Here is a 26,637-nt window from a genome sequence, read left to right as displayed (position 1 = left end):
CCTTCTTCTGATCTGTCAGAAGGAAGGAAAAATGAGACCCACAACGGATCCTGTCTATGTAACAGTTGTAAGGCCTGCATGACATGGTCCCTATTGTGCATCAGAATTGGGTTATGATTTGATAGCCAAAAGCAGGAGTGGGTACAAAACACAGAAGACATGCAAATATTCCATTCACGTGTCATCTTTGTTTTGGATCCACTCCTGTTTTTTTTTCTTTTTGCTTTAGCAATACTGATTGATTACTGACTAAATGCTCACTGAGTGAAGGCGGATGTTCCACAGACAGGATCCGTTTTTTGGTGTTATTGTTCTGATAGATCAGAGGAAGGGCAAAATAATCAGTGATGGCAACACAAACTTACTGCTGACACCCACTCCACTCTGTCGGGGGGGGGGGGGGGGGGGGGATCTACTTGTATAAGCGTTTAATAGGATCTGTAGATCAGTGTAATCAGTGAATTGGTGTAAAAGGAGTGCGCTCTTTCACGCTATAGTAGGATCTTGGGCCTCTGCACAGTTCTTTATACTTGGCGCTAACATTGAGTTATTTGGTCAGTTTTGGCCCCGTAACTGCCCAAATAAGTGAAGTGTGCAGTGATTCTAAGAGCGACGCCTGTCATCTACATGTCATACTGACTCACAATATTGTTTCACTACCACAGCAGACTCCCTATGCGTGTTACTGCAAGGCACAGTGTTCTACACCACTATAAAGGCTCTCTGCAGACAGGAAATAGCCGTTTGTTTTTTAACGTGATTCACCACGAATAAATTTGGATCAAAACTATTTTTGGAAATTTCGGCAAACCGGCTGAATCGAATTTTTGAGAAATTCGCTCATCTCTTTTTTTATTTATTTATTAATAAATGTTTTATTTTTATTAATTCCTTTCATAATATAAAATTAAAGGATAACTGTCTTTTTTTTTCTTTTTGCTAAAGTGTAGGGCAAGTGATAGGTAACAATTTTGCAACAATTTTGCAATAGACTTTATTTAGCCAAAACTTTTATTTTTGGTTGAAAACTGGGGCTGAAATGGCCCTTAGCAGCACTCTTCAAAAGAGCGTTGCTAAGGACCATCCGTCTCCGATTTGAAAAGATGGGCTGTGCAGCCAGACGCTATGCTTCTGCCTCCTGTGCTTCCCTGGGAGACAGAAGGCTGGGCACAGGAGTCTTAGGAGTTAAAATTACATTTATATTCCCCTTTTCTATGCAATCTAGTGCTCCGTTACATTCACTGACCTGCGATCCCTGTGATAATAATTCATGAATCAGCCGCCGGAAGTAGAAGCACTGTGCGCAGTGAGCCTGCGGCTGCTTCATGAATTATTATCACAGGGATCCCAGGTCAGTGAATGTAACGGAGCATTAGATTGCATAGAAAGGAGGAATATAAATGTAATTTTAACTCCGAAGACTCCTGTGCCCAGCCTTCTGTCTCCCAGGGAAGCACGGGAGGCAGAAGCATAGCGTCTGGCTGCACAGCCCGTCTTTTCTAATCGGAGACGGATGGCCCTTAGCAACGCTCTTTTGAAGAGTGCTGCTAAGGGCCATTTCAGCCCCAGTCTTCTATCAAAAATAAACGTTTTGGCTAAATAGGTAACAATTTTGCAATAGACTTTATCACTTGCCCTACACTTTAGCAAAAAAATTAATAAATATATGACAGTTATCCTTTAAGATGAAGTTGGACAATACAAAATTCAAATTCATCAATACACAATCTGCCAAGGCAGTCACAAATATTATATTATAACTCACTATAAACAAGAACAATACAAAAAATGATTAATAGTCTGTTCTATTTCGGGGAATAACCAACTTCCCCACCAGATTCCACATTGCCTTTGCTCAGACCTCCCATTGTCAATTCAGATTATCTTATTCCCCATCTTAAAGCAACCACCCCCCCAATCCCCCCCACCCCATGATGGTTATCTCCTTGCACGGGCCCCCCCAAGGGGTATACATTAGTTTCTTCTCTCTCTCTCCTCCCCCGCCGCCCCACCCCCACCGCTCATCTCTAATTATTTATTTCAGGTAGCATTATATGTGTGTGTAATTTATTTCAAGGTTTCACAGCGTATTGTGTTATACATTTCAAGTTAAAAGTTCACTAGACAATTATATAATAAAAATCATGCCAGTACAATCCTGTGCCGAAAGGAAAAAAGAAGTTATGGCTTTGCATTAAGTAGATGAAAAAAATGAATTAATAAATCCTCGGTCCTGAAGGTCTAAAATAGGCTGGTTGTTTAAATTATAAACTTTGTATTATCACAAATGCAGAGACAAGGTATTCACATTTCTTTTGTCTAATTACAGAACTTGTCATCCGAGGTCATTCTGGACCATGGAATTACTCCAGACTTTCTAGATATTCTATATGATTCACACTGCTCCAATGGTGTTAATACTACAAATGATGTGAGAGGGGCTTGCAGCAATGTGAAGATCAATGAAGAGGTAAATATATAGGAGCAGGATTTACATAGTATGAAATACTGGACCCATTAGCTATATTCTGTGTATTATATTCTAGGCAGTACATAATCAAAATTTTTTTTAAAGATTTGATTCGGGACCGAATATACTGAAATTGTTCTGAAAATTGGTACATAACAATCTCTGGCATCCTAGGACTGAGAGAGAGAGAGAAATTCTAATTACATATATTTTTCCCAGAAATCCAGAACAGCATTGTCTGGCCTACAGCACTCCTCATGCATACTAGACGTTCTCTATAATTATAAAGAATACCCACCAGACAATGCATATATTTTTCCCAATAACCCAGAGTAGTATACTAGTCTCTTTCTTTCTCTCTCTCTATCTCTCTGCGTATCCTTCTTTCCATTTTATAATTGCCAACAGTATGCAAAATAGAAAGCTGTGCCTTAGGTGCCACCTGTTGCAAGTGGTTATCCTATAAGTATTTGATTGACCTTTTAAGCAGACCTTAAAGCATAACTTATAAATATAGCCAAGCCAGTACCTCATCTGCAGACAACTGTTTCAGGGGTGATTGCCCCCAACAGTTCAGAGCAGAGAGAACTAACTTAGCTGGATGAGATACCTTTGTTAAGGGGTACTATTTCTTCTTGTGTAAAGTGTCTAGTAGGTGTAAGGAGTCTTATAGGTCATGCAATGCTCTGCTGGGACAAAGGTAAGTAATTTAGTCCTCTCTTCAAAAAGAAAAAAGAAAACTGTGCCTCTGGCCTGTTTAAAAAGGTAAAACATTGACTTATAGGACAGCTGTCTTCCAATAGGTGGTGCCAAAAGCATAACCTTTTTCTTTTTTGGAAATAGAGATAATTTGCATAGTTTTTTCCCCAGAGGAACATACATAGTCTATAAGACTCCTTACGCCCAGGGTCGTCTTTAATATTGATTGGACCCTGGGCAAAAATGTACTCGGTCCCCCTGGATCCCGCCTTCCCACACCCTAGCATGCAATAACGCCCTCCACCACAACACACACACAAACACAAAAAAAAAAATCCACACCCCTCGTAGAGTACAGTGAATGACTGTAAATACTTCCAGTTCTGAAGACTCCAGCGGCTCAGGGCTGGAAGTGGGCACCGCTCTGCAGTTCAGGAAGGAGACCGGGGCTCGGCTCACCCTAGCGTTACAGTGCACCCCAGCACCCCACAGTATGCAGTATAGCACCCTATAGTATACAGCACCCCACAGTATGCAGTATAGCACCCTATAGTATACAGCACCCCACAGTATGCAATATAGCACCCTATAGTATACAGCACCCACAGTATGCAGTATAGCACCCTATAGTATACAGCACCCCACAGTATGCAGTATAGCACCCTATAGTATACAGTACCCCACAATATGCAGTATAGCACCCTATAGTATACAGCACCCCACAGTATGCAGTATAGCACCCTATAGTATACAGCACCCCACAGTATGCAGTATAGCACCCTATAGTGTACAGCACCCCACACTATACAGTATACAGCACCCCACAGTAGAGCAGTATAGCACACCGCAGTATACAGCACCCCACAGTATACAGCACCCCACAGTATACAGGACCTCACAGTATACAGTAGAGCAGTATAGCACCCCACAATATACAGCACCCCACAATATACAGTACCTCACAGTATACAGTAGAGCAGTAAAGTACCCCACAATATGCAGTATATAGTAGAGCAGTATAGCACCCCACAGTATACAGTAGAGCAGTATAGCACACCACAGTATACAGCACCCCACAGTATGCAGCACCCCACAGTATACAGTAGAGCAGTATAGCACCCCACAATATACAGCCCCTCACAGTATACAATATACAGCACCTCATAGTATACAGTAGAGCAGTATAGCACCCCACAATATACAGCACCTCACAGTATACAGCACCTCACAGTATACAGTATACAGCACCTCACAGTATACAGTAAAGCAGTATAGCACCCCACAGTATACAGCACCCCACAGTATACAGTAGAGCAGTATAGCACCCCACAATATACAGCACCCCAAAGTATACAGCATCCCACAGTATACAGTAAAGCAGTATAGCACCCCACAGTATACAGCAACCCAACGGTATACAGCACCCCACAGTATACAGTAGAGCAGTATAGCCCCCACAGTATACAGCACCCCATAAAATATAGCCCCCCACAGTATACAGTATCCCTCAGTATACAGCACCCCACAGTATACAGTAGAGCAGTATATCACCCCACAGTATACAGCACCCCACAGTATACAGTAGAGCAGTATAGCACACCACAGTATACAGCACCCCACAGTATACAGTAGAGCAGTATAGCACACCACAGTATACAGCACCCCACAGTATACAGTAGCTTACAATATATTTGTATAACAGCCCCTGTCACCTTTTCTTGATGTAATCTTCACAAAAAAAGCTCCACAGTTAAGGCAAACTTCTCCTGCAGAAACATTCCTGGTAGAAAGGACCTTTGATTACCTCATAGCCATGTGACCAGTAATATTGCTAGGTTACTGGTCATATGGTGATGATGTCATCTAAGGTCCTTAAGAGAATCACAGCTCTCACAGTTCGCTGCTTGGAGTGCCAGCAGGCAGGCATGGCATGGCAGCACCCCCCTGTGTAGCTGACAGCCTGAGACCCAGGGCAGTGGCCAGCAGGGCTCAAGAGGGAGCTGCCTTGGGCCCCCCAGGAGCAACTGGGCCCGGGGCAGCTGCCCCTTTTGCCCCTTGTTAAAGACAGCCCTGCTTACATCTACTTGGTACTCTCCACAATGAAAATGGTCCCGCAAACTGGACTGTAAGGAGACAGGATTTCATAAGCAAAAAGTCTTATTTTTTATTATCTTTTTTGTGTGTGAATTTACATGTAAGGATTGTTTAAACCACTGTGTGATTAACATTTCCAAAAATTGTTGGATCATTTAGGACCAAAACACTGGTAGTTAAAGGGGTTATCCGAGAGTATAAAAATGTCCCCCAATATGCTAGGGCCCCCACATTGAATATACTTACCTGGCTCCCTGGCTTTCCGCTCCCTGAGCTGGCATATTGGGGGACATTTTCATACTCTTGGATAACCCCTTTAACCCATAGGATACCAGCTCCGTACATGAACGGCGCTGGGAACTGGGTCTGAAATCCCAGCACCGTACAGGTACGGCGCTCTGATTGGGCGGGCGCAGGAGCTTCAAGGCTCCGGCAGTCACTGATAGCCAGATCCCTCACCGATGCGCCGGCATCGGTGAAAACACAGATGCCGGCGCATTAACCCTTGCACTGCCGCAGTCAGCGCTGACCACGGCACGTGCGGTATCCTGACGGGTCCCAATGTCCATCGGGTCCCCCCACTGCTGTGACAGGGACATGATGGCTTGGAAGGCAGCCCGATGCCTTCCTTAGGCATTGTGGCTTCCATCCTGTGAGATCCAGCCCCCTGGATCTCACAGGAAGCAGGCTGTAAGTGTATTACACTGAGTAATACACTTACAGCCAATGCATTACAATACAGATGTATTGTAATGCATTGTAAAGGGGATCAGACCCCCAAAAGTTGAAGTCCCAGAGTGGGACTAAAAGCTTCAAGTAAAAAAAAACAAAAAAAAAAACGTCCTTTTCCCAAAATAAAGTTAAAAAAAGTTGTAAAAAATAGGGAAAAAGAGAAAACTAGACATATTAGGTATCGCATCCTTATTGACCGGCTCTATAAAAATATCACAAAATCCACCCCGTCAGGTGAATGCCGTAAAAAATGTAAAAAAAATAAATAAAAAAATGTGCCAAAACAGCCATTTTCTGGTCACCCTGCCTCACAAAAAGTGTAATACCAAGTGATCAAAAAGGCGTATTTAGCCCAAAATGGTGCCAATCAAACCATCATCTCATCCCACAAAAAAATTAGACCCTACCTAAGACTATCAGCCAAAAAATTTAAAAAAACTATGTCTCTCAGAAAATAGCAACACAAAAACAATTTTTTATTCTGTTCAAAAATGTTTTCACAGTGTAAAGCCTAACAAAAATAAAAATGATAGACATATTAGGTATCGCCACATTCGTAACAACCTGCTCTATACAAATATCACATTATATGCCCAGTCAGGTGAATGCTGTAAAAAAACTATTAAAAAACTATTCCAAAACTATTCCATCAATTTGCCTCAAAAGTGTAATAACAAGCAATCAAAAAGTGTTATGTACCCCAAAATTGTACCAATGAAAACATTACCCTATCCTGCAAAAAATGAGCCCCTACATAAGACAATCACTTAAACAATAAAAACCAATGGCACCCATAAACCAATCCATCAAAATCTGCGCTACAAAAGCCATATGGGGCTCCTTCCATTCTGAATCGTGCCATGTGCGCCCCCCCCAGCAGTTTACCACCACATATGGGGTGTTGCTGTATTCAGGAGAAAATGGGTAACAAATTATGGGGTGCTTTTTCTCCTGTTACCCCTTGTGAAAATGAAAAATTTGGTGCTAATCATTTTTTACAGCCAAGTGTTTCCAAATTCTGTAAAACGCTTAGGGGGTCAAAGTGCTCAGTACCCCCCTTAATATATTCTTTAAAGGCTGTAGTTTCCAAAATGGGGTCACTTTTTGAGGATTTCCACTGTAGGGGTACGTCAGGGTCTCTTCAAATATAAAATGGTGCCTAAAAACCATTGTAGCAAAATCTGCCACCAAAATCCATATGGCGCTCCTTTCTTTCTGACCACTGCCACGTGCCCATAGAGCAGTTTACCGCCACATATGGTGTATTTCTGTAAACTTCTGAATCAGAGTAATATATACTGAGGTTTATTTTGCGGTGTTGCAAGAAAAAAAATTGATTAACATAAAAATTCTACCAAAAAAGTGTAAAAATCTACCTCCATTTTCCTTTAATTCTTGTGGAACACCTCAGGGGTTAACAAAGTTTGTGATATCAGCTTTGAATAATTTGAGGGGTGTAGTTTCTAAAATGGGGTCATTTATGGGTGGTTTCTATTACGTAAGCCCCAAATCAAAATCACTGTATAACTGAATTGGTGCTTAAAAAAATGGTTTTGGAAATTTTGTTGAAAATTTTAAAGATTGCTTCTAAACTTCTAAGCCTTCTAATGTCGTAAAAAAATAAAATGGCATTTACAAAATGATGCCAACATAAAGCAGCCATATGGGGAATGTTAAGTAATAAATATTTTATGAGGTATCACTTTCTGTTTTAAAAGCAGAGAATTAGAAATTTTGAAAACTGCTAATTTTTCAAAATTTTTGGTAAATTTGTTATTTTTTTCATAAATAAAGGTGAAATATATTGACTCAAATTCATGACCGTCATGAAGTACAATGTGTCATGAGAAAACAAGCAGACGAGCGTGTCCGGTTAGGTCCGGATGCATTGAGTCTGTGATCAGGGAAAATCGTGCGAGTGCGTACGCAATTTTAGTCAGTTTTGATTGCGCTGCGTTGCTCATAGTTACATAGTTAATACGGTTAAAAAAAGACAAACATCCATCAAGTTCAACCAAGGGATAGGTGGGGACGCGAATCCCAAAAGGATTCGCGCAAGTGCAATGCATTTTGCACGCGCGTGAGAAAAAACTGATTGTGGTACCCAGACCCGAACCCGGACTTCTTCACTGAAGTTCGGGTTTGGGTTGGGTGTTCTGTAGATTTTATTAAGAAAAAATATTAGCATTCTTAATACAGAATGCTTACTAAAATGTGGCATGAGGGGTTAAAAAATAAAAAAAATTAACTCACCTCATCCACTTGTTCGCACAGCCGTAATCACGCTCACCACGTGGTAAGTGTGGTGATGTCAGCGCAGGTCTAGCTGAATAATAGAAGATAATACAGTAAATTGACTTTAATAGGGTTGCTCATCCCTATCATCTCCTAGCAACCATGCGTGAAAATCGCACCGCATCCGCACTTAATTGCAGATGCTTGCAATTTTCACGCATCCTCATTCATTTCTATGGGGCCTGCTTTGCATGAAAAACGCAGAATATAGAACATGCTGTGATTTTCATGCAACACACAAGTGATGTGTGAAAATCAACGTTCATCTCAACAGCCCTATTAAAAGTGAATGGGTCCGGATTCAGTGCGGGTGCAATGCATTCACCTCACGATTTGCACCCGCACAGAATTCTTGCCCGTGTGAAAGGGGCCAAAGCGTTCCAAAGTTATTACCATATAAAGTGAAGCATGTCAGATTTGCAAAAATCGGCCTGGGACTTAAAGAGGACCTTTCATCGGTCCAAACATTGTGATCTGTACAGCGGCGCCCAGGGATCTCACTGCACTTACTATTATCCCTGGGCGCCGCTCCGTTCTCCCGTTATGCCCTCCGGTATGTTCGGTCACTTGGTTATAGTAGGCGGAGTCTGCCCTTGTTCTCCTGGGCGTCTTCTTCTCCTAGGCTGTAGCGCTGGCCAATCGCAGAGCAGAGCTCACAGCCTGGGAGTTGTTTTTTCCCAAGCTGTGAGCTCTACGCTGCGATTGGCCAGCGCTACAGCCTATGAGAAGGAGACGCCCGTAGAACAAGGGCAGACTCCGCCTACTATAACCAAGTCCCCGAACATACCGGAGGACATAACGGGAGAACGGAGCGGAGCCAAGGGATAATAGTAAGTGCAGTGAGATCCCTGGGCGCCGCTGTATATGTCATGATACTTAGTTCACAATGTTTGGACCGATGAAAGGTCCTCTTTAAGGTGAAAAGTGTCTCTGTACTGAAGGGGTTAAGGGTTATTATAATATTATTCTAGATATTCTAGGCCCTGGTTTAAGTTATGCAGTATGATTTATGACCGATTTATATATTAACAGTTGCAAAAGTTATATTTTTGTTCTTCATTATAAATTCTGTGACTTTCAGATAACATTTAAAGTTAAAGTGACCGCGAGAAAGTGCCTTCCAGATCAAAGTTTTACAATTCGTCCCTTGGGATTTACAGATACTGTGAGAGTGATAGTGACAACGGCCTGTGACTGTATATGTGAGGACGCCCCTGATCCTGGGGCATGTAGCGGTAATGGAAAGACCGTTTGTGGGATCTGCAGGTAACAATTAAGCACATGAATTCAGGGAATGCGTCAGAAAAATGAAATTGTTTAAATCTTTATTGTAAACTGTTTTTTAAGTGGCATCTGTCAGCATGATTAGGCCTAGGAAACAGACATACTGCCTGATAGGGTTGACCATGCTAAGCAGGACCCCTCTCTTGCAGCAGTCTGATGTGTCTTTATTGAGAAAATCCTATTTTTATTTGTGTGATAATGAGGTGCTCAGAGCACTGTGGGGCAGGTCTAGTTCCTTGGAGCACTGCTTCACCTCTACCTTTCTGCCGTAGTTACTCCCTCTCTCTGATGCCTGGCCCTAAAATCTCGCACATGCACCAGCGAGAGTTCATTCAGCGCAGTGTCTCCACTACTGAGATCCAAACTGCACCGACAAAACTCTAGCAGGCACCTGAACAAGATTTTACGACCAGGCATCGGAACAGTGATAATGTAATCAGACCCCAAGAGGTCGAACATTTATCTCCTATCCTGTGGATAGGCAATTAACGATTTTCATGGAAGAATCCCTTTAAGGCCCGTTTTCCCTTAGTATTAACACGCTTGTTACAATCCTTCAGGCATCCTCCATGGATCTCTACCTATCAGTGTCACTGTAATGTATGTGTAATCACAGACCACAGTGGTACTGTTCAAAAGGTAACCTCAAGTTAAAAGATAACTTTTATTGCTAGATCATATAAAATTTCAAAAAGGCAAGATACATCCTAATGTGAATGGGATGATTACACTGCCGCACTGCTAGAAGCTAGACCGCGTAAACAGTCAATCAGCTGGGAAAGGGGGGGGGGGGGGTATTTGGACCTGCACCGTTCTCATATTAATGATCTTCTCCAAGAATATTGGGGCAGGTATATTAAGATTTATTTTGTGCATGTGCCATTTATAGTTTGCACCAAATTTCTAATTGGGATTGGTTTAATGTGTCTATGGCCACTTTCACAGACGCGTATAGAAATCCACGCATATTCTGGCTCCGGAATTCACACAGATTCTGTGCGAAATATCATCATTACAGCTTCAGTGTTTAATTTGGAATTAGATGCGTTTTCCTTCCTTCCTGCATTTTTTATTTACTCCCATAGACTGTAATGGGTGTATTTGGAAGCAAATATGCACAAAGCTAGATCATGCCTCAGAATTCAATTACTGATGGAAATTATACGACCATGTGAATACATGGACTGGAAATATGCTTGTGTGAAAGCGGCCTAAGGCCCCATTCACACGACTGTAAAAAATGCGGATCAGATTCGGACCCATTCATTTCAATGGGGACGCAAAAAATGCAGACAGCACACAGTGTGCTGTCCGCATCCTTATGTCCGTTCCACAGTTCCACAAAAAAGATAAAACATGTCCTATTCTTGTCCATTTTTGCGGAAAAGAATAGACATTGTTACAATTGGTCCACAAAGAAAAGGGATGCAACACAGACGCCATCTGCATTTTTGCACATCCGTGTTTTTTGGACCACAAAATACATACGGTCGTGTGAATGCACCCTTACTCTGTGATGTTGTTAATGAACGAAGTGACACAATGCACGTAGGGCTTTATACTATCAGAACACTGCCTTTTTAACCACCTTGGAGCTGGTATAGTTTGTGTCCAAAACGACCTAAAAAAACTGATGAGGACTGCGCCAACAAGGCACAAAGTATGCGCAGACAAAAATCCGGAGCAAAAGTTGTCTAAAAAACTTGGGGGAGAATTATTATGGTTGTATGCTAGTTTTCTGGAGTACAAAATTCGCAAATTTTGTCACGAATGCCGTTTTGCAACAACATTTGCAATTTTATTTAGCCTTTTCCAAAGCCCCTGCTACTTTAGCAAAAACTGGGTGTGGGAGGAGGCGGGCTGAGTGTGAGAGAGGCATGACAGATTTAACATCACATGCATGTTACCTGGCTGGTGTAGAATTCAATCTGGAACACAAACCTCAAGAGATGTAACAAATGTATTAAGAGGCATGAACCTCTTAAATTTGGGAATAGCAAATAAATGTGGCGCATCTCTCTCCAGGGCAGGACGGTTTTTCATAACTCAATGCTGGTCACTGAAGCACAAAAACTCAATGCTGGTCCAACCCGCACAAAATATGGATCAGATGCGTAGCAAAAATACGGTCATGTGAATGGGGTCTAATAGTTAAATCTAGACCATAATAATGAACATTTTTTGAATTTCTATTTCTGGGATATCTGGGAATTTTAATTATGGATTTGAATTTAACTATAAACAGTATTTTTTGTGGGTATTCCCCTTTTAAGTGTTTGTGTCTGGAAGGTGGAGCTTCACCCTAAACTCTGAAATGTCTTTTTTCTAGAATTGTTATGGAAATTAATGCAAAGTATCCAAAATGTCAAAATGTATCAATTGTTCTCATTCACAGCTGCAATAATGGTCGCCTTGGCAAAAACTGTGAGTGTGCAGCAGGAAGTAAAACGAGCCAAGACCTGGAACAGAACTGTAGAAAAGACAACAGCACAGCGTTGTGCTCTGGAGCCGGGGAGTGCATATGTGGACAGTGTATCTGTCACACAAATGATGACCCTGCCAAAAAAATATTCGGTGAATACTGTCAGTGTGATAACTGGAACTGTGCAAGTTTCAATGGGAAGCTGTGTGCAGGACAAGGTGAGTTTAGGAAAATAACACCTATATAGTTACTGTGCTTACCAAGCCTCGTGCTGCCACCTAGTGGCATTCAAGGAATCTCTTCTTATTAAACTAAACCAAATATGTGCAGCGACCAGGCCGCAGGGGTGGTGGCCTGATGGGTGTAGTAGTTGTACTCACTGTTTAGCAGAGCTCCCTGGGCCATGCAGTGATGGGAAGGAAAGCACCAGATTCCTTCAGGGCATACTCTGGTGTTGAGGGATCTCCTGCCAGATGTTGGTTGAGGTGCCCTTGATGGTATAGGGTTTAAGGTGCAGTGAAGGCAGGGTCTATGATGTCCTGATGCCAGCACCCTTGGGTGAAAATGAGGTGGTAAAATAAAGAGGAGTCAGTTTGAATAAAGAAATGTAACATTGACTGAGAAATACTTGCCTTGAGGTAGATGTGCAGATTATTGTAATGCAAAGCATTAGTTGTAATCCTTTCAAAAGACATCACAAGTTATTTGCATCTGTAATCCTAATAACAGGCTGTTGGGGAGGTATTGACTCTGGCTATTGTAACTTCTGGCTGACTGTCTATCTTCCAGATATGGAGTATACATCAATAAACTTCTCTGTCTCACATGGCCGGTACACATATCTTCCCTTCCTGGCTTACTCACAATTTCCAGTAATATGTCCATACTGTCCATAGAGGAATATGGCTCCAAATACAGCTTGTACTTCACTGCAGACTGAACAGGAACCGTAGGCTAACTTCTGTCTCACATTGGGTTCTAATGGAGTCTATAGGCTGAGGTAACACTCTTTTCTCCACTAGTCTCTCCTTATACTCCTCAACACTCTGCTTGGTCTGCACACAACCCAGAGGGGTAGCTACAGTACTTGTCATCTTATTTGGCTTCTGAAGATTTCGGTTGTCCAGCCTTTGCTTTAGTTAGCCGGCTCCCTTGTCTGACTCTGCAGTCTGGCTGAGGCGTCTGACTTTTATTTCTGACTTGGGATTAGCTTTGCTTGGCTGCAGACTAAACTTCCACTGACCATACTTTACTTGACTGAACTGAACTGCTTTCTACTGCCAACTACCTATAGCCTTGCACTTCCTGTAACCTGTTCTATATATAGATCTTTAGTACCAGCACCACCTAGGGGTGACTGGGTATGTCTACATGCAAGGTGTAAACATCCTGTTAAAAGGAATTACAGCAATAAAAAATCATTTTAATACATAAATTCTGCAAATACCCCTATATATACAGGGACCAACTACTACTACGGAGTGGGACACTGCATCAGCAAATATCAATAATGGTGTATCTTTAACCCGTAGAGGACTCTCACCGTACATGTACGGTGCTGGTGGGCGTGACTTAAGGACCAGCCAGCATATTAACCCCTTGTATGCCGCGGTCAAAGCTGACAAAGCTGACCATGGCATGCAGAGGGTTCGCGGAGAGTACGGGTGCCCTCTGCTTCCCCATCGGGTAAAAAAAAGTGTTTTTCATAATAAAAAAATGTATAAAGTAAAAGTCAAGTAAAAAAAATAATATATATATATATATATATATACAGTACAGACCAAAAGTTTGGACACACCTTCTTATTCAAAGAGCTTTCTTTATTTTCATGACTATGAAAATTGTAGATTCACACTGAAGGCATCAAAACTATGAATTAACACATGTGGAATTATATACATAACAAACAAGTGTGAAACAACTGAAAATATGTCATATTCTAGGTTCTTCAAAGTAGCCACCTTTTGCTTTGATTACTGCTTTGCACACTCTTGGCATTCTCTTGATGAGCTTCAATAGGTAGTCCCCTGAAATGGTTTTCACTTCACAGGTGTGCCCTGTCAGGTTTAATAAGTGGGATTTCTTGCCTTATAAATGGGGTTGGGACCATCAGTTGCGATGAGGAGAGGTCAGGTGGATACACAGCTGTTAGTCCTACTGAATAGACTGTTATCATTTGTATTATGGCAAGAAAAAAGCAGCTAAGTAAAGAAAAACGAGTGGCCATCATTACTTTAAGAAATGAAGGTCAGTCAGTCAGTCGAAAAATTGGGAAAACTTTGAAAGTAAGGGCTATTTGACCATGAAGGAGAGTGATGGGGTGCTGCGCCAGATGACCTTGCCTCCACAGTCACCGGACCTGAACCCAATCGAGATGGTTTGGGGTGAGCTGGACCGCAGAGTGAAGGCAAAAGGGCCAACAAGTGCTAAGCATCTCTGGGAACTCCTTCAAGACTGTTGGAAGACCATTTCAGGGGACTACCTCTTGAAGCTCATCAAGAGAATGCCAAGAGTGTGCAAAGCAGTAATCAAAGCAAAAGGTGGCTACTTTGAAGAACCTAGAATATGACATATTGTTTCACACTTGTTTTCTATGTATATAATTCCAGATGTGTTAATTCATAGTTTTGATGCCTTCATAGTCATGAAAATAAAGACAACTCTTTGAATGAGAAGGTGTGTCCAAACTTTTGGTCTGTACTGTATATATATATATATATATATTCCCAAAATAAAACACATAAAATTGTAAAGAAAAATAGAAAAAGAAAAGAAAACCAGGCATATTTGGTATTGCCGCATCCATAACGACTGGCTCTACAAAATATCACATGATCCATCACCTCACCTAAACGCAGTAGAAAAAATATAATAAAAACTGTGCTAAAAAATTGTCACCTTACACCATAAAAAGTGCAACACCAAGCGATCAAAAAGGCATATGCCATCCAAAATAGTACCAATCAAACTGTCACCTCATCCCGCAAACAATGAGCCCCTACATAAAACAATCAGGCGAAAAATAAAAAAAACTATGGCTCTCAGAATATGGAGACACTAAAACATGATTTTTTTTTGTTTCAAAAATGCTTTGTGTTAAGTGTAACAACCAGGCCTATTAACCACTTAAGGACCACAGGTTTATACCCCCCTAAAGACCAGGCCCTTTTTTACAAATCGGCACTACACTACTTTCACCGTTTATTGCTCGGTCATGCAACTTACCACCCAAATGAATTTTACCTCCTTTTCTTCTCACTAATAGAGCTTTCATTTGGTGGTATTTCATTGCTGCTGACATTTTTACTTTTTTTGTTATTAATCGAAATTTAACGATTTTTTTGCAAAAAAATGACATTTTTCACTTTCAGTTGTAAAATTTTGCAAAAAAAACGAGATCCATATAGAAATTTTGCTCTAAATTTATAGTTCTACATGTCTTTGATAAAAAAAAAATGTTTGGGTAAAAAAAAAAAATGGTTTGGGTAAAAGTTATAGCGTTTACAAACTATGGTACAAAAATGTGAATTTCCGCTTTTTGAAGCAGCTCTGACTTTCTGAGCACCTGTCATGTTTCCTGAGGTTCTACAATGGCCAGACAGTACAAACACCCCACAAATGACCCCATTTCGGAAAGTACACACCCTAAGGTATTCGCTGATGGGCATAGTGAGTTCATAGAACTTTTTATTTTTTGTCACAAGTTAGCGGAAAATGATGATTTTTTTTTTTTTTTTTTTTTTCTTACAAAGTCTCATATTCCACTAACTTGTGACAAAAAATAAAAACTTCTATGAACTCACTATGCCCATCACGAAATACCTTGGGGTCTCTTCTTTCCAAAATGGGGTCACTTGTGGGGTAGTTATACTGCCCTGGCATTCTAGGGGCCCAAATGTGTGGTAAGGAGTTTGAAATCAAATTCTGTAAAAAATGACCTGTGAAATCCGAAAGGTGCTCTTTGGAATATGGGCCCCTTTGCCCACCTAGGCTGCAAAAAAGTGTCACACATCTGGTATCTCTGTATTCAGGAGAAGTTGAGGAATGTGTTTTGGGGTGTCTTTTTACATATACCCATGCTGGGTGGGATAAATATCTTGGTCAAATGCCAACTTTGTATAAAAAAATGGGAAAAGTTGTCTTTTGCCAAGATATTTCTCTCACCCAGCATGGGTATATGTAAAATGACACCCCAAAACACATTCCCCACCTTCTCCTGAGTACGGCAATACCAGATGTGTGACACTTTTTTGCAGCCTAGGTGGGCAAAGGGGCCCATATTCCAAAGAGCACCTTTCGGATTTCACAGGTCATTTGTTACAGAATTTGATTTCAAACTCCTTACCACACATTCGGGCCCCTAGAATGCCAGGGCAGTATAACTACCCCACAAGTGACCCCATTTTGGAAAGAAGACACCCCAAGGTATTCCGTGAGGGGCATGGCAAGTTCCTAGAATTTTTTATTTTTTGTCACAAGTTAGTGGAAAATGATGATTTTTTTTTTTTTTTTTTTTTTCATACAAAGTCTCATATTCCACTAACTTGTGACAAAAAATAAAAACTTCCATGAACTCACTATGCCCATCAGCGAATACCTTGGGGTCTCTTCTTTCCAAAATGGGGTCACTTGTGGGGTAGTTATACTGCCCTGGCATTCTAGGGGCCCGAATGTGTGGTAAGGAGTTTGAAATCAAATTCTGCAAAAAATGACCAGTGAAATCCGAAAGGTGCTCTTTGGAATATGGGCCCCTTTGCCCACCTAGGCTGCAAAAACGTGTCACACATCTGGTATCTCTGTATTCAGGAGAAGTTGAGGAATGTGTTTTGGGGTGTCTTTTTACATATACCCATGCTGGGTGAGATAAATATCTTGGTCAAATGCCAACTTTGTATAAAAAAAATGGGAAAAGTTGTCTTTTGCCAAGATATTTCTCTCACCCAGCATGGGTATATGTAAAATGACACCCCAAAACACATTCCCCACCTTCTCCTGAGTACGGGGATACCAGATGTGTGACACGTTTTTGCAGCCTAGGTGGGCAAAGGGGCCCATATTCCAAAGAGCACCTTTCGGATTTCACAGGTCATTTTTTACAGAATTTGATTTCAAACTCCTTACCACACATTTGGGCCCCTAGAATGCCAGGGCAGTATAACTACCCCACAAGTGACCCCATTTTGGAAAGAAGAGACCCCAAGGTATTCGCTGATGGGCATAGTGAGTTCATGGAAGTTTTTATTTTTTGTCACAAGTTAGTGGAATATGAGACTTTGTATGAAAAAAAAAAAAAAAAAAAAAATCATCATTTTCCACTAACTTGTGACAAAAAATAAAAAATTCTAGGAACTCGCCATGCCCCTCACGGAATACCTTGGGGTGTCTTCTTTCCAAAATGGGGTCACTTGTTGGGTAGTTATACTGCCCTGGCATTTTCCAGGGGCACTAATGTGTGGTAAGTAGGTAAATGACCTGTGAAATCCTAAAGGTGCTCTTTGGAATGTGGGCCCCTTTGCCCACCTAGGCTGCAAAAAAGTGTCACACATGTGGTATCGCCGTATTCAGGAGAAGTTGGGGAATGTGTTTTGGGGTGTCATTTTACATATACCCATGCTGGGTGAGAGAAATATCTTGGCAAAAGACAACTTTTCCCATTTTTTTATACAAAGTTGGCATTTGACCAAGATATTTCTCTCACCCAGCATGGGTATATGTAAAATGACACCCCAAAACACATTCCCCAACTTCTCCTGAGTACGGCGATACCAGATGTGTGACACTTTTTTGCAGCCTAGATGCGCAAAGGTGCCCAAATTCCTTTTAGGAGGGCATTTTTAGACATTTGGATACCAGACTTCTTCTCACGCTTTGGGGCCCCTAGAATGCCAGGGCAGTATAAATACCCCACATGTGACCCCATTTTGGAAAGAAGACACCCCAAGGTATTCAATGAGGGGCATGGCGAGTTCATAGAAATTTTTTTTTTTTGGCACAAGTTAGCGGAAATTGATATTTTTAATTTTTTTCTCACAAAGTCTCCCGTTCCGCTAACTTGGGACAAAAATTTCAATCTTTCATGGACTCAATATGCCCCTCACGGAATACCTGGGGGTGTCTTCTTTCCGAAATGGGGTCACATGTGGGGTATTTATACTGCCCTGGCATTCTAGGGGCCCTAAAGCGTGAGAAGAAGTCTGGAATATAAATGTCTAAAAAATTTTACGCATTTGGTTTCCGTGAGGGGTATGGTGAGTTCATGTGAGATTTTATTTTTTGACACAAGTTAGTGGAATATGAGACTTTGTAAGAAAAAAATAATAATAATTCCGCTAACTTGGGCCAAAAAAATGTCTGAATGGAGCCTTACAGGGGGGTGATCAATGACAGGGGGGTGATCAATGACAGGGGGGTGATCAATGACAGGGGGGTGATCAATGACAGGGGGGGTGATCAATGACAGGGGGGTGATCAGGGAGTCTATATGGGGTGATCACCACAGTCATTGATCACGCCCCTGTAAGGCTTCATTCAGACGTCCGGATGCGTTTTGCGGATCCGATCCATCTATCAGTGCATCCGTAAAAATCATGCGGACGTCTGAATGGAGCTTTACAGGGGGGTAATCAATGACAGGGGGGTAATCAATGACAGGGGGGGTGATCAGGGAGTCTATATGGGGTGATCACCACAGTCATTGATCACGCCCCTGTAAGGCTTCATTCAGACGTCCGGATGCGTTTTGCGGATCCGATCCATCTATCAGTGCATCCGTAAAAATCATGCGGACATCTGAATGGAGCTTTACAGGGGGGTAATCACCACAGTCATTGATCATGCCCCTGTAAGGCTTCATTCAGACGTCCGGATGCGTTTTGCGGATCCGATCCATCTATCAGTGCATCCGTAAAAATCATGCGGACATCTGAATGGAGCTTTACAGGGGGGTGATCAGGGAGTCTATATGGGGTGATCACCACAGTCATTGATCATGCCCCTGTAAGGCTTCATTCAGACGTCCGGATGCGTTTTGCGGATCGGATCCATCTATCAGTGCATCCGTAAAAATCATGCGGACATCTGAATGGAGCTTTACAGGGGGGTGATCAGGGAGTCTATATGGGGTGATCACCACAGTCATTGATCACGCCCCTGTAAGGCTTCATTCAGACGTCCGGATGCGTTTTGCGGATCCGATCCATCTATCAGTGCATCCGTAAAAATCATGCGGACGTCTGAATGGAGCTTTACAGGGGGGTAATCAATGACAGGGGGGTAATCAATGACAGGGGGGGTGATCAGGGAGTCTATATGGGGTGATCACCACAGTCATTGATCACGCCCCTGTAAGGCTTCATTCAGACGTCCGGATGCGTTTTGCGGATCCGATCCATCTATCAGTGCATCCGTAAAAATCATGCGGACATCTGAATGGAGCTTTACAGGGGGGTAATCACCACAGTCATTGATCATGCCCCTGTAAGGCTTCATTCAGACGTCCGGATGCGTTTTGCGGATCCGATCCATCTATCAGTGCATCCGTAAAAATCATGCGGACATCTGAATGGAGCTTTACAGGGGGGTGATCAGGGAGTCTATATGGGGTGATCACCACAGTCATTGATCATGCCCCTGTAAGGCTTCATTCAGACGTCCGGATGCGTTTTGCGGATCGGATCCATCTATCAGTGCATCCGTAAAAATCATGCGGACATCTGAATGGAGCTTTACAGGGGGGTGATCAGGGAGTCTATATGGGGTGATCACCACAGTCATTGATCATGCCCCTGTAAGGCTTCATTCAGACGTCCGGATGCGTTTTGCGGATCGGATCCATCTATCAGTGCATCCGTAAAAATCATGCGGACGTCTGAATGGAGCTTTACAGGGGGGTGATCAATGACAGGGGTGTAATCAATGACAGGGGGGTGATCAGGGAGTCTATATGGGGTGATCACCACAGTCATTGATCACGCCCCTGTAAGGCTTCATTCAGACGTCCGGATGCGTTTTGCGGATCCGATCCATCTATCAGTGGATCCGTAAAAATCATGCGGACGTCTGAATGGAGCTTTACAGGGGGGTAATCAATGACAGGGGGGTAATCAATGACAGGGGGGTAATCAGGGAGTCTATATGGGGTGATCAGGGGCTAATAAGGGGTTAATAAGTGACGGGGGGGGGGGTGTAGTGTAGTGTAGTGGTGCTTGGTGCTACTTTACTGAGCTACCTGTGTCCTCTGGTGGTCGATCCAAACAAAGGGGACCACCAGAGGACCAGGTAGCAGGTATATTAGACGCTGTTATCAAAACAGCGTCTAATATACCTGTTAGGGGTTAAAAAAAACACATCTCCAGCCTGCCAGCGAACGATCGCCGCTGGCAGGCTGGAGATCAACTCTCTTACCTTCCGTTCCTGTGAGCGCGCGCGCCTGTGTGCGCGCGTTCACAGGAAATCTCGGCTCACGCGAGATGACGCCTATTGGCGTTAGTGTGACCTGGGAGCGCCGCAGAAATGACGCCTTTCGGCGTTAGCGTGGCGGGAAGTGGTTAAAATAACACATGACCTAACCAAAAAGCCATTTTTTATCATCTTACATCACAAAAAGTGTAATACCAAGCGATCAAAAAGTAATATGCACCCTAAAATAGTACCAATCAAACCATCATCTCATCCCTAAAAAATTGAGCCCCTACATAAGATAGTCACCCAAAAAATAAAAACTATGGCTTTCAGAATATGGATAGTTGGTATTGTCGCGTTCATAACAACTTGCTCTATAAAAATAGCACATGATCTAACCTGTCAGATGAACATTGTAAATAACAAAAAATAAAAAGTGTGCCAAAACAGCTATTATTTGTTACCTTGCCTCACAAAAAGTTTAATATAGGCCAACCAAAAATCATATGCACCCTAAAATAGTACCAACAAAGCTGCCACCTTCTCCCGTAGTTTCCAAAATGGGGTCACTTTTTGGAGCTTCTACTGTACAAGGGGTGCATCAGGGGGTCTTCAAATGTGACATGGCAACTTAAAATTATCCCAGTGAAATCTGCCCTCCAAAAACCACATTGCGCTCCTTTCCTTCTGCGCCCTGCCATGTGCCCGTACAGCAGTTTACGTTCACAAATGGGGTGTTTCTGTAAACTACAGAATCAGGGTATTAAATATTGAGTTTTGTTTGACTATTAACCCTTGCTTTGTTACCGGAAAAAATTGATTAAAAGGAAAATCTGCCGAAAAAGTGAAATTCTGAAATGTCATCTACATTTTCCTTTAATTCTTGTGGAACACCTAAAGGATTAACAAAGTTTGTAAAATCAGTTTTAAATACCTTGAGGGGTGTAGTTTCTAAAATGGGGTCATTTTTTTGTGGTTTCTATTATGTAAGCCCCACAAAGTGACTTCAGACCTGAACTGGTCCTGAAAAAGTGGGTTTTAGAACTTTTCTGAAGAAATTTCAAGATTTGCTTCTAAACTTCTAAGCCTTCTAATGTCTCCAAAAAATAAAATGGCATTCACAAAATGATCCAAACATAAAGTAGACATGTTGTACAAGAAGACATGGTAAATGTAAAGTAATAACTATTATATGATGTATCACTATCTGCTTTGAAAGCAGAGAAATAGAAATTTGTAAAGTTGCGAATTTTTTTTTTTTTTTTTGTAAATTTGGTATTTTTTTTTCATAAAAATGAAAAATATTGACAGAAATTTACCACTATCATGAAGTACAATGTGTCACAAGAAAACAATCTCAGAATGGCTTGAATAAGTAAAAGCGTTCCAAAGTTATTACCACATAAATGTACACATATCAAGTTAAGGTTCTGGGTCCCGATGCAAAATCTGTAACAGGACTCCTCCATTTACAATCCAACTTTTCAAGGCGTCAGCACATAGCTCATGAAGGGAGTCACATGTTGTGAGCTAGCTTTGTGGGTATATAAGATGTGTGATACACACATATCACTCGTTGCTGTCATGGGTAAAAAGGGTGATTTATTAGACCTGCAAAAAGGGATGATTATTGGCTTTCTGGTGACACTATTTCCAACATTGGTTGGAAGAACATGATTAAGACTTCTAAGTCCTACCTTGGCCCTCTAATTTCCCAGACTTTAACCTAATTGAGCATCTGTGGGACCACCTCAATCATAGTGTTCCCTCTATGGATCCTCTCCCATGCACCCTCCAGCAGCTGTGGGATGCACAGCAGTCAGCATGGCTCATACCTGTGACAACCTACCAGGACCTTAGTCACTCCTCGCCCATCTAGATGCTGTCCATGCTGCACACGGCGGTTACTCTGGATATTATCTGGTGGTCATCATAATAGCATGACTCGACTGTGTATAATACTGGTATCTTCCATTATGGCAAAAGGGACTTTAGGCCTCCTCAGACACCGGGGCATGGATGCAACCATTACATCTGTACTACTTGAAGCTTCACCCCTGGGAAGCGAGTCCAATCTCATCTCATAAACTGGACAGGGAGATTTCTGTACAAATTCTTAATAAAAAAAATACAGGCGATTATGGCGCTTTACTAGTATTTTTTTTCCCAAGGACATTTTAATGCTTGCCATGTGATACTTTACAGTAAATTATAAAATTATAATATTATTTTTCAAGTAATGTGGGTACAAACATATTTGTAATTGTAATGTAATTTATAGAATGTAGTTCAGTAGCACTCTAGCAATAGTGAGAGGAACTCTACACACTTTATTATATAGGAGAAAAGTGATAAGTGCTTAGTGTCTTTCGAGGCCAGGGATGTCACATTCATTGGTCACATGGCCTAGGCGCAGCTCAGCCCCATTGAAGTGAATGAAGCTGAGCTGCAATAACAAGCACAGTCGCTATACAATGTATGGTGCAGTGCTTGGTAAGCTGTGAGCAGGCCGCGGTGCTCACCAAAGCTACGGTGGGAGGTGTCGGGAGTCGGACCTCCGCCGATCTCATATTGATGACCTATCCTGAGGATAGGCCATTAATATAAAAATCCTGGAGAACAGCTTTAAGTGCACTGAGGGCAGGACCAAGCCACTCTGTGCACCCTTGCTCCTCCTGCTTTCTCTGCCAACCCTTCCCTCTCTTTATTGGCTGACAGGGACAGGTTCATGCATAGTCACATTGCCAACCTCAGTGCACTTAACTGCTCATTTGCATATTAATTAAATAGTACTTTTTCTCCAGAATGGAGACTGCTGCTGTTTGCTCACTTCTTGGTGCAGTGTCTTGGCAGATAACGCTGGAAGCCTCGGCAGGTGTCTGCATGTGCTTTAGCTGAATGCAGTGGGGCTAAACTGCGAGTGGGTCCATAGCGTTCAAAGTGGAACACTGTGGCAGAAATGGCAGCAGATTTTGACAGCATCAGAATCCACATGTGAACATACTTCAAGGCTTTGTCCACATGTGACTGAAAGGCGGCACGTTTTTTTACGGCATTATGTGCAGAATTGTCCCAGCAAAGTGGATGAGTTTTATCAATTCTCGTTCACATGTGTCAGAAAAAAATTGTCAGTAGAAAATGACCTGTGGTGCGGATATGAACTCTGCATTGTGTCAGTTTATACTGTGGATTTTTACCACGGATTTCACCCTTTGCATTGCAGAGAGAGAAAAGTGCCTCAAATCAGCAACATTTCTGCAACAAAATGCATCATTTTTTGCATTTTTTTTCTGCCGGAAAAGAATTGCAACATTTAAACCTCACTTGGACCAGCCGGCAGGAAACATCCCCAAAATGGCTTGGACATCTTCAAGACCCACCCCTCCCCTTTCCATGTAGATTTAGGGTCTCTTGGGTCTTAGATCTGGAGATTGGGACATGTCTAGATGTTTCTTGGAGAACCTCTTCCATTTCTAACTCTGCGCTGATGATATTTCTCCGCTTTTTGAGGATTTCATTTTTGTTCCTCCTCCTTATTTCAGGGACCAGTTTTCCAAATTTCTTTAAGGTGTTAATTATGGCCCTTTGAAATTCTTCATCGGCGGAGTTTGCAAAGTAAGATTCCATGAGGTTCTCCATTTTCCTTTTCTCTGTAAGGATTTCATGTCTCAGGATCTTTCTCATTTTCTCCACATTCTGTCTTTTGGATGCCATTTCTGAGGCGTCATTGTGCATATCCGCTGGTTGGTTGTCTTTTTGCCCTAAAGCGAATAACGGTTTCTGCTCTGAGATTCTTCTCCTCTGTCTCAGAACCAGATCTTTTTGGTTTCGTCTCCTCTTTTCCAACATTATAAAATCCATTTTTGCTTTGTGTATCACAAAATGCATAGGGACCTCACCTCACCCTTGGGAGTCTGTATGGTAGCGATTTTCTTCTAGCGGTAGAACTGGGATATAGAAGATGATGATGATGATGTCATATCACTTGTAACATAATTTTTTGTTGTGAAGTTCTAGTACTAATGGAATTCTACAAGTTACCATGGCAAATGTCTTACCGTGAGGTCACAGAATGACATTATACCAGTACTTGGCTTGTAATGTCACTAACCATCTCCTTATTAGCTGGGATCTGTAGTAATTTTTGCTCTTCATAAACTTTGACCGTCCTGCCCAATTATATCTTTTGTCATCCCTTTCATAATGTCCAATCTGCAGGGTCTTTAGGTGCAGCGCATACATCAGGGAAATCTCATGTACTAAATGTAAAGCCTCAGCATATGCAGCTGTCTACCGTATAGTTACATACATTGTCTATTGGCCCTCATTGGATAAACATACTATGGTCTACTTTCTATGGTCCTCAACAGTATAGGGAAGTGCCAGAGGTGGACTGGCCATTGACCCTTCAGGGAAATTTCCTGGTGGGCCGGTGTTCAGAGGGCCTCCCGAGCCCTCCTCAAAGCCACTGGCCGGGTACATAATGATCTGATACTCTCAGCATTACTTAATGCTAGGAGCATCAGGTACACTGCCCAACCGCTGCAAGTGCCCTCCTGAACTTGGCTGTATCACCATTCTCAGGACAGTGATACAGCTGAATACTGTAGTGAGAGTGGCAGTATTTTGTGCAGCACTGTGGCATTTGCTATTGTTGAGGCAGTATTTTGTGTTGCACTGTGGTATTTTGTGCTGCACTACAGTATTGCAGGTGCTGCCTACTTCTGTTGTCCCTGCCTACTTGTGTTGGCCCAGCCTTCTGTCAGATTGGCCAAAATATAGCAGAAACTAGTCCGAGTGGCACTGCGTCCTCCTTTCCTCTGCCGTTCAGGCAATGTCACATCTACACATTGGGTTCAGCTCCTGCAGTCAGGCAGTGTTCAGCCCAAATCAGCCTTGAAAATATACCATTATAGAAAATGAACAGACGGCCCTCACCAATGATGCAATCTTCCTTTATTGTCTCTAGCCAACAGTCGGCCTGGGGCGGACAAACCTACAGTGCAATGAAAAAAGTACGGCGACGGCCGTTTCGCGCCTAAGCGCTTCTTAGGGCCATTAACATACTGACGCAAAATGTGCCATCCTTTATGTGCCGACTCCCACATGCGTATCATGTGCACTGCGGCGCACATATGTGACATCGCACTCAAGCCGATACTTAAACAAATGTTACAAAATGTTCAATCTTTTCATTTAATCCCAGAGGACCCATTGTGCATGAGCGCAGGATCCATTTCTCTTCTCAGAAGATTCGTAATTTACATGATCAATCAGGCGTGGGCACCACCTTGCCTGTACTGAGTGAGTTTATATGTTTTCTAACTCTTTCATTAAGGCATCTGATGGTCTTCCCTATATAAAACCTGCCACATACACATAATATTAGGTAAACTACAAAATCTACTTTTACAAGTGATTAAGGTATTAACCCTATGTTGTAATCCACCAAAGGATAAAAACTCCCATTGGAGGTTAAACCTACAAAACGATCATATGCCGCAACGACGGTTCCCATTGGACCGCCAACCCTCTAACCAGGTGCCAGATTTATTTTTCTACAAATCAGCTTAGAACTAGCCTGTCTTTCAACGTATGGCACCTCCTGAATGCTATTATTGGTTGGGCTCCCTTGATATCCTTAAGGTTATCATCTCTTTCCAATATATCCCAATTTTCTCTCACTACTTTTTTTATTTGGTCAGCCATGGGACTATATTTGAAGGAAAACACAAAGGGTCGAGGATCAACCTGCTGGTGACTAGTATATATCAAGGGGAGAAAAACAGAACTGGATCGCACATCCATAATGCTATGCTTAGATATAAGTGAACTTGCTTCTCAGCGAAATATTAAAGTGTACAGCCCCCCATACTACATGCTGTACAAGAGGCATTAGTGTACATTTTGATCAAAAGACATAAGCCCACTCACCACGCCAAGGTTGCCTCTTTGAGTGGGACCTACTCTGACAAAAGGTGCAGCACACTGCGGTGACAAAGCGGCACTGCCCTAGTAGGCGGCGGGACCCAGGAGTCAAACAGCAACCCTGCTGTCTGACTATGCCACCCATGGCACTGGGTCCCACCAACCCACCAGCACAGCGCCACAAAAACAAAGGCCACACGCAGTACTGCACCATGTGAACAGTTGTCTAACACAACATGTCCATTGCTATCAGGAACTGCAGGTCTGCTGCGCCTTTTTGTCAGAGCAGGTCCCACTCTAAGGCCCCTTTCAC

The 26,637-nt window shown here is 42.3% G+C and overlaps 1 protein-coding gene across 5 annotated transcripts in view; it reads left to right on the top strand.

The window, feature by feature from the left end:
• The window catches only part of ITGB2 (integrin subunit beta 2), a 183,570-nt gene that overhangs the window by 131,028 nt on the left and 25,905 nt on the right, over positions 1-26,637 (top strand). For all 5 annotated transcript variants that reach the window (XM_040439674.1, XM_040439670.1, XM_040439673.1 and 2 more), the window contains 3 exons: positions 2,330-2,470; positions 9,372-9,556; positions 11,970-12,214. In XM_040439674.1, the coding sequence (XP_040295608.1) occupies positions 2,330-2,470; positions 9,372-9,556; positions 11,970-12,214 (571 nt within the window). The remainder of the gene's footprint in view (positions 1-2,329; positions 2,471-9,371; positions 9,557-11,969; positions 12,215-26,637) is intronic.

The sequence above is a fragment of the Bufo bufo genome, chromosome 7, assembly GCF_905171765.1.
Source record: "Bufo bufo chromosome 7, aBufBuf1.1, whole genome shotgun sequence".
In the NCBI taxonomy this organism is placed as follows: domain Eukaryota; kingdom Metazoa; phylum Chordata; class Amphibia; order Anura; family Bufonidae; genus Bufo; species Bufo bufo.
The sequence above is the reverse complement of the archived record's forward strand: the minus strand, read 5'-3'. Positions and strand labels throughout refer to the sequence as shown.